This window comes from Sciurus vulgaris, assembly GCF_902686455.1.
Source record: "Sciurus vulgaris genome assembly, chromosome: 17".
NCBI lineage: Eukaryota > Metazoa > Chordata > Mammalia > Rodentia > Sciuridae > Sciurus > Sciurus vulgaris.
In genome coordinates, this window is record NC_136478.1 from 11917130 (window position 1) to 11934139 (window position 17010).

Sequence of the window (17010 nt, forward strand, 5' to 3'; positions counted from 1 at the left end):
AGGCAGTCCCTCACTAAAGTGATAAGGACAAGCAACTGAAGCTACAGATTTAGTATTTTCATCTGCATTCCAAAATGAACCGAAGAATCTTTGCCTCTTAACTTTCTCCCGCCAGAAAGTTCAAATAAAGAGCGGTAAAAACCACTCTTCCACTCCACTCTACGGAGGCTGCGCGCGAGGTGATGGACAACGATTTCTACCAATTGTACGAGGCGTCTTCTCGCGTGGTCCCGCCTAGTAAATACGCGGAGTACCAGCCAATGAGAGCGCCGCTGTTTCTACTAGCGGCGACTAATGGAAGAAGAAGAGACGGTATTGGTTACCGCCTGGGGCTGCTGTCCAATAGGAACACACCGGATCCGCGGCGCAGGGGGCGTTTGAGTTGCTCGGGAAGCGGTGGTTGGTGCGGGAGCTTACGGCGTTCTGCTGAGGTAACGACTGGGAATGTCGCGGGCTCGTGAGCCAGACCGCGTCCTTCCGGCTTCAGGTGAAGATGGTATTTGTGTTTCACCGTGCCTCGGGCCTCTTAACTCCGGGATAACTTCCCACGGTTTGGTCGCAGGACCCAGGGACGCCTCATGATTTGGGCTACGGGCGGGTTTGGAACGCGGTCTGAGGAGGTTCGCGACCTCCGGCGGTCCCACGCCGGGCCGAGGGTTCGCCTGCCGGCGTGGGGGTGGGGAAGGCGGGAAGCCGAGCGGTCACGAGAAGAGCCGAGTTCCACGCCGCGGGGTTTGCTGTCGGCGGGAGGCGGAGGTCTTGCTCCCCCACGGACCGAGTCGCGGACCCCGCCCCCCCATTTCTGGTCCTGGCGATCGAACCGAGGGACCCTCTACCTCAGAGCTACTTTCATAGCCCTCCCCCTTTTTTCTTTAAATTTTGAGACAGGGCCTCAGTAAGTTCCCGAGGCTGACCTCCAACTTGGCGATCCTCCTCCTTCAGCCTCCCGAGTCGCTGGTATCACGGGCGCCGTGCGCCGCACCCGGCCGTGGACTCGGACTGCTAATAATTTAGCGCCTGTTGTATGCATCACTTTGAAGTTAACAGAGGAGCTTGATTTTTATTTTCTCTGCCACGCTGTGACGTAAATACCTTTATTATCTCGCTTTCACGGGAGAACTGGTGGAAAAGAGAAGTTAGGAAGCCCACTTCAGGTCTCCCAGCTAGTGAATGAGAGCAGGGATTTGAACCCAGGACTGGCTTCCCGCAGCCTCTTCAACTCCTGTTAGTTGGGGAAGTCGAAACCTGCGTTCCAAAGTGTAGTAAGCTGGCGGGTGGGACTCGAGCGGTTTAAGCTTCGCAGACGTTTTCCTGGCGCACATAGAAAATAGCTGCGGAGAGCGCTTGCAGAGCATGCGCAGAAAGACCCCGCGGGTCCTGAGCCTGCACGGGTGGGTGCTGATAGAAAGTAGCGTTGGTCAGGCTTTGCTGAGACTAAAGACAAAGCGGCTCTGCGCCGGGTTTGCGATGAGAACCCCCAGTTCGTGCTTCGCTCCAGGCCTGCACTGTTCCATGGAACTTTCTGCCTGAAGAAAACGTTCTGCGTCCCTGTTGTCCATTAAGATAGACACCTGCCACGTGCTGCTTTTGAGTAATTGAAATGTGACCAGTGTGAGGAACTTAAGTTTTTAATTATTATTTTTTTATTGGGGTGCTGGGGACTGAAGCCAGGGGCGATTTACCACTGAGCTACAACATACCCAACCCTTTTTACTTTTTGAGACAAGGTCTCGCTAAGTTGCTGAGACTGGCCTCCTTCGGTCTTCCGAGTGGCTGAGATTACAGGTGTGCACTATCACGCCCAATATTTTTTTGTCTTTCTTTTTTGCAGTTATGGGGAGGGATCCCACCGGTGCTCTACCACTAAGCAACATCCCCACCCCTTTTTATTTTTTTCTTTGAGGTAGGGTCTCATTTACCCAGGCTGACTTTGAACTTGCCATCCCCCTGCCTCAGCCTCTGGGGTCACTGTGATTACACCGCCTGGGCATATCCCACAGCACCCAGCTTAATTTCAGTTTAATTTAAATAGACACCTGTGAATAGTGACTTTTAGATGGACAGTGTGACTCCCTAGATTCTGCCCCTTTTGTTCCTTTCCTGCCCTTTGTTTTCAGGAAGCCCGTATGTTTAAATGCCTCTGGGGTACACTTAGAAGTAGTTTGAGCCTTCTGCTCTGAGACCTAATTACCCAAGAAACAACAAATGTTGTAGCTTGGCATTGTTTTCAAGGAGTATTGAAGAACTTGCTGGAGGTCCTGCCCTGGGTTCCATCACCAGCATGGGGTCGGGTGGGGGTAAAGTTTCTTTAGCATACTTCTTTGGTGGGTTCTTGGGTAGAGGTATAACCCTACAGAGGTTTTATTGGTGGCATATAGTAGACCATCAATAAAGTATATTTAGCACCTGATGTGTTCTTAGTTGTTTTTTGGATTTCTTTTGAATTGTAGAGGATACATTCAGTAGGTATTTAGAACCTGCTATGAACTTGATGCTTTGGAGAATACACTGATCAATCAGACATGGATTCTGCTCTGTTCTTGTTATAATCAGAACTGGTTGCTACATATGCTGGGGGGACATTTCATTTTTTTGTATACTGAAAACTACAAAGAATAAAAGACCTATGCATGTGTTACTCAGATCTAAAGAATCTTGACCTTCTGATATAATTATTTTCATCTTTTTTAAGAGAAATATACTTCCATAGTTGAAGGCCTGCACCTTCTCTGAATCTAGTGTTTTTATACTTTATACTTCTATCATATTTATAAGTCCAGATAATAGCATGGTTATGCATGTTTTTAAAATGTCCTAAAAATGGAATCCTAGTGGGTAGTGGATTCATCTACAACCTGCTTTTTTCTATTCAATGATTTTTTTTAATTGCTGCATTGTAGTTGTACATAATGAAGGAAACTCATACGTGTACATAAACATGCACAGAATATAACTATAATTTGACCAGTATCACTCCCTACATCTTTTTTATTTTTATTTCAAGATTGTCTTGCTAAGTTGCTGAGACTAACTTAGAACTTGCAAACCTGTCTCACCCTCCCAAGTAGCTGGAATTACAAGGTGTGCCACCAGGCCCAACTTGATCTGATTTTATTCTTTTTTTCTTTTTTTTTTTTTTTTTTAATATTTTTAGATGTTGATAGTCCTTTATTTTACTCATTTATTTATACATGGTGCTGAGAATCAAACCCAGTGCCTCATACATGCTAGGCAAGGGCACTACCACTGAGCCACAACCCCAGCCCCTGATTTTATTATTTGACTGTCTTTATTCTACTTTGTAGAAGAGTTCCCTGGTCCTATTTTCAAATCTTTTTATTATATATTTTGTTTAGCCCTTTTTGGGGGGGAGGGGTGGTCACTGATGTTTGAACCCAGGCACACTTTACCACTGAACAGCATCCCCAGTCGTTTTTTATTTTGAGACAGGGTCTTAATAAGTTACTAAGGGTCTAACTCAGTTGCTAGGCTGGTCTCCAACTTGTGATTCTCCTGCCTAAACCTCCCAAGTTGTTGGGATTACTGGCATGTGCCTCTGTACCCATCTTATATATTGGTAAAATCTTAAGGATTTTAACTAGTTTTAACTAGTTTTTTAACTGGTTTTGTTTGTAAGTTTTGAGATGTCTTTCTTTTTTGTTTTTGTTTTTTTTTTAACTGTTGCATTGTCTTTCGTTCTTCCCCCAATTTTCCCTGTTTGTCTAGTTTGGTCTTTTTCTGTCATGTTGGGGATTTTCCTCAAATGTCAGTTGATACTTGGCTACTTTTCATTTTTAGGGAAAGATCCCTGGAAAGCTGTTTGGAAGCTATGTATGAGTAGCTGAACTTTATCAAGTGAAGGCTTTTAATGCTAGTATTTACCTAGCATCCATTTAATGGATGGTATAGACCCATCCATTTTCTTGGGAGATTCACTGCTGCCAGTCTATAATGATATTTTTTATTCCCCCTTCTGCGTGTTTTCTCGAGAGAATAATTCCCTAATCTCCTGCCTTCAGGCAGAAAGAGTGTACAATGTAGGGACTGGGGTTGTGACTCAGTGGTAGTGATTGCCTAGCATGTGTGAGGCACTGGGTTAGATTCTCATTACCGCAAATAAATAAGTAAATAAAATGAAGGTTCATCAATAATTAAATAAAAATATTTTTTAAAAAGAATGTACAATGTATAAGCCAGAATATTGTGTCCTGGATTTGTATAGGAGAAAGAAGCTGGGGAAGCCGGGCATGGTGGCACACGCCTGTAATTTGAGCAGTTCGGGAGGCAGGAGAATCATGAGCCAGCCTCAACAATTTAATGAGGCCCTAAGCAACTTAGCGAGACCCTGTCACTAAATAAAATATTAAAAAGGGATGGAGATGTGGCTCAGTGGTTGAGCACCCTGGGTTCAATCCTTGGTACCAAAAAATAAATAAATTTAAAAAACTGGAAATAAGGATTAGAAGTATCCTGAACTAATTGTTCAGTTTGTAGATTTTCACCTAACTCCTTATTTTCATTACTTTGCCACCCTCCATCCTGGTCCAGATTTTACAGCATAGGAGATGAAAGTTTTGGGTTTGTTTTGGCTGGCTGGTATTGGATTAGGAGATAGGCTGATTACTTCATGGGCTTTAGAAGTGGAACCGGGTTTGTTTTGGAGATAGGGTCTTGCTGTGTGTGATCTAGCTGGCTTTAAACTCCTGGACTCCAGGAGCCTCCCAAGTAACTGGGACTACAGGCAAGTACCACCATATCCAGCTTACTTCATAGGCTTTTTTTGGTACTTGGGGGTTGAACCCAGGGGTGCTTAACCAACGAGCCTTATCCCCTGCCCTTTTTATTTATTTGAGACAGTCTAAGTTTCTTAGGGCCTTTTCATAGGTTTTTAACCATCCTTTTCAGTTCCCTCTTTCAACACTTATGGAACCTGATTTCTATAATTATCTTAGTGGGCACACTTTCCCCCTTCTTTACAGGCACTTGAGTTTCATCTTTTCAGCTCTACTAAGTAACTGTCAGTCATCAGTCCCCTTCGTAGCCTCAAAAAATGGTTTGTATGTCTCATATCCTGTTTGCTGCATTTATTTTCCCATTGTTTCTTTGTCTTTTAAAATGTTTTATCATGTTTTCAGGAATGACTAGAAAGATACAAGTGCTTCATCTGCCATGCTTGCTGGAATTCCCTCTACTTACTAGGTTGCTCCAGTCTTGCCTCCAACCCCACCACCTAGGGAGACTTTTTTTTTTTTGAGGGAGTGGGAATGTCATCTGTTATCCCCACATTGCTATAACTAGTGGCCATTCTTTCCCTCAGCATTTGACAGTTTCTTTTTCTTGATACTGGGGATTGAACCCAGGACCTAATGCATGCTAAGCAAGCATTCTACCAATGAGCTACATCACCAACCCTTTTTAAATTTTATTTTGAGACAGGGTCTTGCTAAGTTGCTCAGGCCAAACTTGAATTTGTGATTATCCTGCCTCAGCTTCCCAAGGAATTGGAATTAATGCTTGTGCCACTATGCCCGACTCATTTGATATTTTTATTTTTTTGGTACTGGGGATTAAACTTGGGCATTTTAACCCCTGAGGTACATTCCAGTCCTTTTTAGTTTTTATTTTGAGACAGAATCTCTCTTAAGTTGCTGCAGGTCTCACTAAGTTGCCCAGACTGGCTTTGAACTTGTGATCTTTTCTGCGTCAGGCTCCTGGGTCCCTGGAATTACGGTGTGCACCACTGTGCCAGCTTCACTTGACACTCTTCACTGTTCCTTCCTTAAAATATTCTTGCAAAACATCGCACTCTTCCATGAAGTCTGTTATTGTCCTCTCTCCTTTTAAGTATTGTCCTTGGTTTTAGTCTTTGGCCCTCTTCTGTGATGGTTTAATCTGTTTCTGCTGAGTTTAGAAAGCCTGACTGGGCTGGCTCTGTAGCTAAGTGGTAGAGTGCTTGCTTTGCACATGTGCTGGCACATGTGAGGCCCTGGGTTCTAGTCCCAGTACCAAAAATAAACAAAAACCAGAAACTCCACAAAAGACTGAGAAGGTTGGTTTTTGTATTGTTTTGTTTGAGGTACTGAAGTTTAAAATCAGGGGTGATCTACCACTGAGCTACATCCTCATGCCCTTTTATTTTTTATCTTGATACATGGTCTTGGTGAATTGCCAGTTTGGCTTTGAACTCTACCCTTCTGCCTCAGCCTCCCAAGTTGCTGAAATTGCAGGCATGTACCTACTACACCTGACTTGTTAAGATTCTTAAAGCTAAAGTTTAAGATTCTTAAAACACCACCACTGCTTCCACTCTTGCCCCTATCTCCATGTTTAGTCTCAACTCCCACAGTTGCTCCAGATTGGTCACCTAACTTGCACTCTTGCTCTCCTGTTGTCTATTGCTAACAGAAGAAACTCCTTACCAAGCTCCATGAGACCTCAAATGATGGTATCTTGCCAGTTGACTGAATCCCTGTTTTCTTTTCCTGTGTTCATTACACTGTTCTGCTCACTTCTTATGAATTAAACGTATTTGCCAGGGAACTATGCACTGATTTCCTTGTGAAAACTCTTCTTTGATTCTTCATATAGTCAGTTTTTTTGTTTTTTATTTTAAATGCCATTAGTGCATAACCTCTGAGCCACATCCCCAGCCCTTCGTATTCTTTATTTTGAGACAAGGTCTTGCTAAATTGCTGGCGCTGGCTTTTTTTTTTTTTTTTTTTTTTTTTTTTTTTTAGTTAATGAACCTTTATTTTACTTATTTACCTGTGGTGCTGAGAATCGAACCCAGTGCCTCACACATGCTAGGCAAGCACTCTGCCACTGAGCTACAACCCTAGCCCTGAGGCTGGCTTTGAACTTTGAATCCTCCTTTCTCCACTTCCCAAACCCCTAGGATTACAGGTGTGTGCCACCATGCCCAGCTGTGGTCAACTTTTAATCCTGTATGTTTTAAGTGGCACTTCTTGATCCCCCTCCACTCCTCAGATCAAATATAATTTTCTTTATTTGTTCACTGACTTAAAGAGAAGATAGTATGGGATGAAACTCACTAGAATGTAAATTCTGTAATATGTGGTCTTACATGTCTTTGTCGGGTAGCTGACGGTATAACAGCTGCTTAACAAATACTTGTTGAATGGAGAAATGTAATAGAATTAGAGACTGGAAGCAAAAATAATGAAATGGAAAATAAAAATTATGTAGCCTTTTTGGAGGAATTAGGTAAATTTCTATATAAAGATAATAACTGAGTTAATTTTGCGAGTATAGAAATGTTCTCAGGGCTGGCCATGTAGCTTCCTGTTAGGCACATGCTTAGCATGTACGAGGTTCTGAGTTCAATCCGTAGCGCCACACACAGATACAAAAAATGTCGTGTTTGTCCTTTATAACTTTTGATACTACAGAAAGTGAATATTGCCTGCTAAAATTAGTTATAGCCTTATATGCATTTGTGTTTTGTAAACATCCATGTTTGGAGTGAGACACAGAACTGCAGGGTTTCTGGGAGTTAGTGTGGTCTAAGTGCTGCCCCCCTCACACACACACACTTTCAGTACGGGGGATTGAACCCATTAGTGCCCTACCACAATTGAGCTATATCCCCAGCCTTTTTATTTTTTATTTTGAGATAAGGTCTTACTTAGTTGCCCAGGCTGTCCTTGAACTTGTGATCCTCCTACCTAAGCCTCCTGAGTAGCTGGGATTACAAATGTGCACCACCACACCTGGCTATATGTGCTCCTTAGGGGGGCAAAGTATTGATTACCAAAAACACTTTAGCTTCTTAGATCTTAAAATGTCTCGGTGCTACAAATTGAAAGACTAATGATTATATTAGCCATATAACATGTTTTATCTGTTTTACTAATACTTTTTACAAATGTTTCCCAGTGATGGCTCAAGAAGCAATGGACTATGATCTTCAAGTGCAATTAGATCGTGCTCCTGAACAGCCTGCTCCTATTGAAGTAGTCAGCACCCAAGGGAGACCACACCTCCTTCAGCCTCTTCCTACTGAAGGAGTTAGCAGCCAAGAAAGACCACCCCTGCTCCAGTCTGTTCCTGCTGAAGGAGTCAGCAGCCAAGAAAGACCACCCCTGCTCCAGCCTGTTCCTGCTGAAGGAGTCAGCAGCCAAGAAAGACCACCCCTGCTTCAACCTATTCCTGTTGAAGGAGTCAGCAGCCAAGAAAGACCACCTCTCCTCCAGCCTGTTCCTACTGAAGTAGTTAACAGCCAAGGGAGATCACCCCTACTCCAACCTGTTCCTGTTGAAGGAGTCAGCAGCCAAGGAGTACTACCCCTACACCAGCCTACTCCACAGGTGTCCATTGACCTGACAGAGGAAGTAGAGCTCTCAGAAGAGAATGTGGAGAACATCAATCCTGGAGCTTCAGAAGAGCTTAGACAGGGCTCTGGTGCTAACCGTACTCTCCAAGCATCTTCATTGGATTCAATGAACAGCTTCATCAGTGGGCTGCAGAGACTTCATGGCATGCTGGAATTCCTAAGACCTCCACCTTCAGATCAAAGTGTAGGGCCAGTGAGAGCAAGGAGGAGGAGGGGGTCCACTTCCCGGAGGGCAAGAGCTGGAGGATCTCAGAGGACCGAAAGTGCCAGGTGAATTTATGTATAAGTCATATGATCAGTGCCATCCTAGGAATTATGAAACTCAGGCTCTGGTCATACCCCAAATGCTGTCCAGGATAACTGTTTTGAACCCTTAATTCCTTATAAGTCAGGTAGAAATAAAAATGTTTGTCTTGTTTTACTTCACTAAGTAATTGAGGGAATAAGCTTTGAAAACTAGGGGCCAATTTGTTCTGGTAATAGTTTCTATGGAAGTGTGCTCATTTTTGTTATTGTTCAATTTAATTTTGGGTTTTGGCACTGGAGATTGAACACAGAGGTGCCTAACCACTGAGCCACATCCCCAGCCTTTATTGTTTTTTTTTAAAGTACTAACCCAGAACTTACACATGCTAGGCAAGCACTCTACCCCTGGGCTACATCCACATCATCTTTTTCCCATGGTTCCTGCTGATTGTTGTCTCAGAGTTTGCTATTACTATGGCTCTGGTCTTGAGTTGCAGATGTGCATTAATATCATTATTTAATGTGGCACTTCTCAGACTATAAAAGCAGAATAAGATTTCATACATTTGTATCATAGGTAGTGGGATCTGGTAGTGCAGTTTGGGGACATGGGCTACCCTTTCACAGCTCAGAATTGAGAATAGTGTTCCCAGAAACTGGCTGACTGCACAGTGTCCTCTTGCAGTAGTTATCACTTTTGCTTGTTCATACACTCAGTCTGGTTGGAGGGTCTCAAGTTGATTGCTTTTGGTCAGGGAACTGACATGTGATATTCATCTCATAAGAGGGTGACATTTATAAACCAGATACCATTTTACAGAGAGAAATAAAACCACTGCAGAGGCCAAATTATCTTGTTGGCATGGTACAGAAACCATACTCAGAAAATTGATGTATGTAGAATCTGCTCAGCAAGTAGGTTATAGAATTTAGATGTTGAAAGATGTCAGTTAAGCTATGTCACTGATAGCCATATGTGTATCTCCACAAATGGAACAAACCTTAAAGGCCAAGGACTGTGTGATTCAATGGAAAAAATGTAGATTCTGCAGCCAGTAAATGTGAAACTAAAACTTTTCCCCCCAATTCCATTTTATAAACAAATTCACACTAATTGCATACAAAAGTGTGAACTTTCCTAGGACTAGTTGCTTGTAACTTCTGAATTTCTTGGATGAATTTCTCAGTATGGTGTTTGTTGCTTACTTACCTGAAAGATTATCCCTGGACTAGGTGTCTAGAACCTAGGTCAGGGCTGGGGTTGTGGCTTAGTGGTAGAGTGCTTGCCCAGCATGTGAGGCACTGGGTTCAGTGTTCAGCACTGCATATAAATAAATGAATAAAATAAGATCCATCAACAACTACAAAATAAAACTAAGAAAAAGAACCTAGGTCACCCAGGCACAGTAGTGCATGCCTGTAATCCTGGTGATTTAGGGGACAGGAGGATCAAAAGTTCCAGGTCTGGCTGGGGTTGTAGTTCAGTGTAGAGCACTTACCTAGCATGTGTGAAGCACTGAATTCAATCCTCAGCACCACATAAAAACATAAATAAAATAAAGGTATTGTATCCATCTACAACTAAAAAAATAAACAAAAAAGTTGAAGGCCAGCCTCAGCAACTTAGAGCCTGACTCAAAATAAAAAGGACTAGAGATATAGCTCAGTGATAGAGTGTATGCCTGGGTTCAATCCCCAGCACCAAAAACCAAAGCCAAGTTGAATGACTTGACTCAGCCAAGGTTACAAATTCCTTTGTCTTTGTCTGAGGTTGCTTGATTTTGGTTGCCCAAGTCAGCGCTCATTCAAATATTTATAACCTTTCACTGTGTGAGAGACTGAACTTTGTACTGGAGGTTCCTTGGTGTACAGGATAGATCAGAGTACCTGTTGTCATGAAACTGACAAAATCTCGGACTGCAGAGAACGAAGAGAGGGCAAAATTTGTTATTTAATTCAGAAATTGTGAGTGCAGGGAAGATGGAGAATTTCTTAGGTTTTAGGAAACCCTACTATCGTACATCCTGTTGGTCTTCATGGTTTCCTTTCCCTGTGTCCTCACCAGGCCCTAGAAATGCTAGTTTTGCTATGTAAAAACAATATTAAAGAGTGGTGTGTTGTGGGGTTTTGGTTTTTTATTTTGGAGGGTTTTTTTTGGTACTGGGATTTGAAACCAGAGGCACTTTACCACCAAGCAACATCCCCAACTCTTTTTATTTTTTATTTATTTAAAAAAAATTTTTTTAGTTGTAGACAGATACAATACCCTTCTTATATTTATTTTTATGTGGTGCTGAGGATCAAATCCAGCGCCTCACATGTGCTAAGCAAGCACTTTACCTCTGAGCTACAACCTCAGTCCTTATTTTTTTATTTTTAGCCTAACTTCAGTCTGTTAGCCTAACTCATCTGTATTTCATTTGATTAAATCCCACCCACACCCCTTGGTACTTTAAATCCAACTCAAGGCCTTGCTAGGCAAACACTCTATCACTGAGCTACATCCCCAGTCCCTGATTTGAAATGTTCTCATGGAATGTTATTTTTATGTGTTGATTATTATGGTAGCTGCTTTTCACTCAAAATCTCCAAAAATAAGTTGGTAAGCTTGCTTACTATCTTTTTAAAAAGAAAACCTGGATAGTATCAATGAAAATGGCAATGTAAAGACCACAGAAAAATCTCTCCTTAAAAAAAGCAGTGAAACAACTGACAGTATTTGTCAGAATAAACCTTTTTAGAACCCTGGGAGTTAACCCAATATTTACAGCAATGTAGGGAGCAATTAAAAGAAAAGCTTATGAATCTTAGTGGGTTTTATAGCATTTCCTAGTCCCATCCCTTTCTGTACCTCCACCATAACCTTGAAAACCAGCTGCCTGCAGTTCATGAAAATCAGCCTCCTGGCAGCTACCAGAGAGTGTAGAAGAGGATTGAAGCACTGGAGTTCCTTCAAAGCCTAATCTCAGAGAACTCTTACTCTCATCTCCCTTCCCCTCTCCATTTGAGTCCAGGGGCTAGCAACATGCTAGGCAAGCACTGAGCTGTCTTCCCAGACCTTTTATTTTGAGACAGGTCTCAATAAGTTGCTGAGACTGACCTCAAACTAGTTATTGTCCTGCCTCACACAGTCCCCAAGTGGCTGGGGATTACAGGGGTGCAACACTGTCTGGTGAGAATTCTAATGTGACCAGTTTGATGGTTCCATAGATGATCTCATTTGCAAGGCTGTCCCTAATACAGTCTAGTGCAAAAAAGCCTAATGTTTCCCTCAGGATCTACCTGCAGTAGTCAATAATCAGTAGGGCAAACAACTAGCCAAAAATTATGAAAGAAAAATCTGGAGAACAAGATCTTCATGGGGGGGGGGGGATCTTAAGTGAAGTTTATCTGGCTATTACTGAAGTCAGGACCTCAACAATCTTGGAGTCCTTTAGGTAAAGATCGAAAAACTTATTGGTTTCAGGTGTTTAAAGAAATCCCTGTCCAGAGGAGTGCAGTGGCTCATGCCTGTAATCCCAACAGCTTGGAAGGCTGAGGCAGGAGGATCCCGAGTTCAAAGCCAACCACTTAGCAAGTCCCTAAGCAACTCAATAAATCTAAATAAAATACAAAAAAGGACTGGGGATGTGGCTTAGTGGTTAAATGCCCCTGAGTTCAATCCCTAGTGCCAAAAAGAAACGAAATCCCTGTCCAGTTAAAAAGATCATGAAGCTGAACAAAGACTTCAGTGGACACACAGAACAAAGAAAACAATTACTTAAGTCACAAAACACTAACAGTTATTAAGAAATAGCTACTACAACAAAACCTGGGGAGTGGGGAGACTATGATTGTTAGTTACCATAGTATATTATTTGAAATGCCCAGTTTCAAGAAAAAAATTTACAAGACATGCAAAGAAATAACCTATGACCCCATAGTCAGGAAAAGAAACATTCCTAAAGAAGCCTATACCTTAGACTTTTCTTTTTTTTTGTGGGACTGGGGATCGAACTCAGGGTCTTGTGCTACCAGCTGAGCTATCTCCCCAGCCCTTATACCTTAGACTTCTTACACAGATGTTAAGTCTGCTATTTATAGTCACAGAACTAAAGAAATTTAATGAATCAATGTGCCAGCAAATAGATAATTTCTTCTCCCCCCTTCCCACCCCCTCTCTACAGGGGCAGTTTAGGATACTTTACCACTTAGTCATCTCCCCAGCCATTTTTATTTTTGAGGCAGAGTCTCAATAAATTACTTAGGGCCTTGCTAAGTTGCTGAGGTTGACCTCACACTGCCATCCTCCTGAGTTGCTGGGATTTCAGGTGTGAACCACCATGCCCAGCAACAATGTTAAGAGAATTTGAGTACAAAATGGCTGTGTATGTGGCACATACCTATAATCCCAAGCTACTTGGTGGACTGAGGGAGTAGGATTGCAAGTTCAAGGCCAGCCTCAGCAATTTACTGAGACCCTGTCTCAACATTGGGTTGTAGCTCAGCTGCAATCCCCAGTACCACAAGGAATAAAATGTATAAAACAAAAATACTGGATTTGATCACTATAATAAATGAAGGAAAAAAAAATGTTGGCATGTAGTTTATATGCTAACCAAAAAAGTGAGAATAAAGATGTATTAGAGCAAATTTTTAGTGTATTATTGAAATAAATTAGTATTACTCTGAACTAGATTGTTATAAATTAAGGTGTTTATTATAATCCAAGTGCAACCACTAAAAAAAATTTTTTAAATATGTAGTAAAAGAAATAACAGGAGCCTGGTGTGGTAGCACATACCTGTAATCCCAGCATCTCAGGAGGCTGAGGCAGAGGGATTGCAAATTTGCGACTGACCTTGGCAGTTTAGTGAAGTTCTAAGCAACCTAGCAAGACCCTGTTCAAAAAATAAAAAGGGCAAGAAAAGAGAATTAAAGGGAGCAATAGAAAATGTTTAACCCAAAAGAAGGCAGTAATGAGCTGGGTGCTGTAGAACACACCTGTAATCCCAGCAGTTTGGGATGTTCAGACAGGAGGATTGCAAGTTTGAGGCCAGCCTCACCAACTTAACAAGGTCTTATCTCAAAATAAAAAGACCTGGGGATGTAGCTCAGTAGTAAAATGCCCCTCGATTAAACCCCCAATACGATAAAAAAGCAGTAATGTAAGGGTGGAGGATGAAAGTTTGCCATAGCAAAATGGCAGGTGTAAGTTCTACCTTATCAGCAATTATATTAGATGCAAATAGATTAAATGTTGTCATCAAAAAGTAGATCAAACCAGATATTGTGGCACATTCCTATAATCCCAGACTCTCTGGAGGCTGAGGCAAAAGGTTTGCAAGTTTGAGGTCTATTTGAGCAATTTAGCAAGACCCTGTCTCAGAATGACAAATAAATAGGACTGGGATGTAGCTCAAGGGTAAACCGCACCTGAGTTCAGTCCCCACAGAATACCAAAAAAAAAAGTATAGATCACCAGCATGTTTTTGGGTTTGGGTTTTGGTTTGGTTTGGTTCCCCCCCCCCACCCCCATGCTGGGAGTTGAACCAGCATTCTACTACTAAGCTATAGCCCCTGCCCTTTTTATTTTATCTTGAGGCAGGACCTTGCTAAGTTGCTACGGCTAACCTTGAATCCTCTTGTCTTGACCTTGTGGTCCTCTTGCCTCAGCCTCCAGGGTTGCTGGAATTACAGTCGTGCATCACTGTGCCCAAGTTAGATTTTTTTTTAATGAATCAACTAAATTATGTATTTATACATAATTATGTATTTTATACATAATTTAGTTTCAAAGACACTAATAAACTGAAAGTAAAAGGATGGAATAAGATGTGCCATACAAACAGTAATCAAAAGAGAGCTGGGATTGGTGTACTAATACCAGATAAAATAGGCTTTAAGACAAAAGTGGTTATGAGTCGAAGAAGGCAACTTTATAATGATGAAAATGCCAATCCATCTAGAAGGTGTAAGAATTATAAACCTGCCTACATCTAACAAAAGAACCCCTTAATACACTGAAGGAAAAGTTGACAATTAAAGGGAGAATTAGGCCATATACCAGTGTTAGTAGGAGATACCAATACTTTACTTTTTGCTGCTGTTGTTTTTTTGGTACTGGGAGTTGAACAAGCTACGTCCTTAGTCCTTTTACTTTTGTTGTTGTTGTTATAAATGGACATAATATCTTTGTTTTATTTCTTTCATTTTTATGTGGTGCCGAGGATTGAACCCAGTGCCTCACCCATGCTAGGCAAGTGCTCTACCACTGAGCTACAACTCCAGCTCCCGGTCCTTTTACTTTTGTTTTGTTTTGTTTTGTTTTTTGTTTTGTTTTGTTTTGTTTTTGAGAAGGGGTCTTGCTAAGTTTTTGGAGCCTCTAAGTTGCTGAGGCTGGCCTCAAACATGCAATATTACAGGCATATGCCACCATGTCCAGCTGATGCTTCACTTTCAATCACGGGTCAAATAATTAGCAAATCAATAAGGAAGTAGAAGACTTGAACAGCACTATAAAAATCTATTATCTGTATGTGCTGGTGCATGCTTATAATCCCGTGGTTTGGGAGGCTGAAGCAGGAGGATCACAAATTTGATGCCAGCCTCAGCAATTTATTGAGTTCCTAAGCAACTTAGTGAGACCCTGTCTCAAAAAAATAAAAGAGCTGGGGGTGTAGCTCAGGGTTACGCTCCATTACGACCACTACAGCACAGAAGGCAGTAAACAAAATAGAGAAGAAAGCAAGCAAACCAGTCCAAAAGTTTGAAGATTGAACTCAGGACCTTGTACCTGCTAAGCATACTTTACCACTGACATATATCCCTAGCCCTTGTAAGACGTCAGCAATATTGACAAGTTTCCAGCTAGACTGAACAAAAACTATATAAAGAAGACTCAAAGTTTTAAAATTGGACCAGGCAAAGTGGTACATGCCTGTAATCCTAGCTACTCAGGAAGCTAAAGCAAAAGAATTGCAAATTCGAGACCAGACTCAGCAACTTAATGAGATCCTGTCTCCAAAAATGAAAAGAGCTGGGGCTTAGTTCATTGGTAGTGCTCCCCTGGGTTCAATCTTTACCACAAAAAAAAAGTATTAAAATTGGGATTGGACTAGAGGATATTATCAATTTTATGGAAGAGAGCAGTATTATAAGAGGATACTGTGGACAGTTTTTTTATGCCAAGAAATTAAATAGCCTACAGAAAAATGACAAATACTTAGAAAGATATAAACTATCAGTGATCTTGGGAGAAAAAAATCTGAATAGACCAAAAACAAGTATAGATATTGAATTAGTAGTAATTAAACAAAATCATGCCAGGCATAGCTGTACATGCCTATAATCCCAGCTGCTTGAGAGTCTCTGCCAAGTTAGAGACCACGTTGGGCAATTAGCAAGATCCTGCCTTAAAGTAAAATTTAGAAGATGTGGGTACTTAGCTCAGTGGTAAAGTGCTTACCTAGCACTTGTGAGGCCTTAGGTTCAATTCTCAGCACTGCAAAAAAAGATATAAGAACACTTTTCACAAAGAAGAGTCAAGAACCAGATGGTATCCCTTGTGAATTCTACGGAGTATTTTAAAAGGAAATAAGCATACATTACCTCATAAACTGTTTCCAAAAAATGGAAGAAGAGATTCTATGAGATCAGTACTGCCCTGATACCAAAATCATATAATGAATTGCTAGCAAACCAAATCCAGCAACATGTAAGAAGGATTATATATCATAACTAAATAGCATTTGTTCCAGGAAAGCAAGGTTGATTCAACATTCAAAAAGCAGTTAATTACATACACCATAGTATCACAATTTATAGAAGTTGGGTGCAGTGGTGGATGCCTGTAATCCCAGTGAATTGGGGAAGGTAGGGCAGGAGAATGACAAGTTTGAGGCCAACTTGGCAATAGAGACCTTCCTTTTTATTTTTTTAATTTGGCAGTACTGGAAATTGAGCCCAGGGATGCTCTACCACTGAGATATATCCCCAGTCCTTTTTATTTTTTGAGACAGGATCACTGAATTTCAAAGCTCACCTCAAACTTGGGTTCTTCCTGCTCAGCCTTTCAAGTCACCGAAATCATAGGTTTGCACCATCATACCTGGCTCCTCTTTCTCAAAAATTTTAAATGGAACTGGGGGTGTAGCTCAGAGGTAGGACATACCTAGCTCAATCCTAGTACTAAAAATGAAAATTTAAAAATGTGTAAAAGAATGAATAATTCAATAGATAACCCCCCTCCCCCAATTTTTTTTTTTTTTTTTAAATTTCAGGTGCCGATAGGCCTTTATTTTATTGGTGTATTTTCATGTGGTGCTGAGTCTCGAACCCAGGGTCCCACACATGCCAGGCAAGTGCTCTACCGCTGAGCCACTGCCCCCCCCCCCCCCAATTTTTTTTTTAAACACAAAATCCAAGACCTT

At 41.6% G+C, this 17010-nt stretch overlaps 1 protein-coding gene across 3 annotated transcripts in view; it reads left to right on the forward strand.

Moving 5' to 3' along the window:
* The first annotated feature begins 351 nt into the window (after window positions 1-351).
* The window catches only part of RFWD3 (ring finger and WD repeat domain 3), a 39519-nt gene continuing 22860 nt past the window's right edge, over window positions 352-17010 (forward strand). For 2 of the 3 annotated variants that reach the window (XM_079119664.1, XM_079119666.1), the window contains exons 1-2: window positions 352-487; window positions 7897-8623. In XM_079119664.1, coding sequence (XP_078975790.1) covers window positions 445-487; window positions 7897-8623 — 770 coding nt within the window. In that variant the 5' untranslated portion in view covers window positions 352-444. The other variant, XM_079119665.1, reaches the window with a different exon arrangement.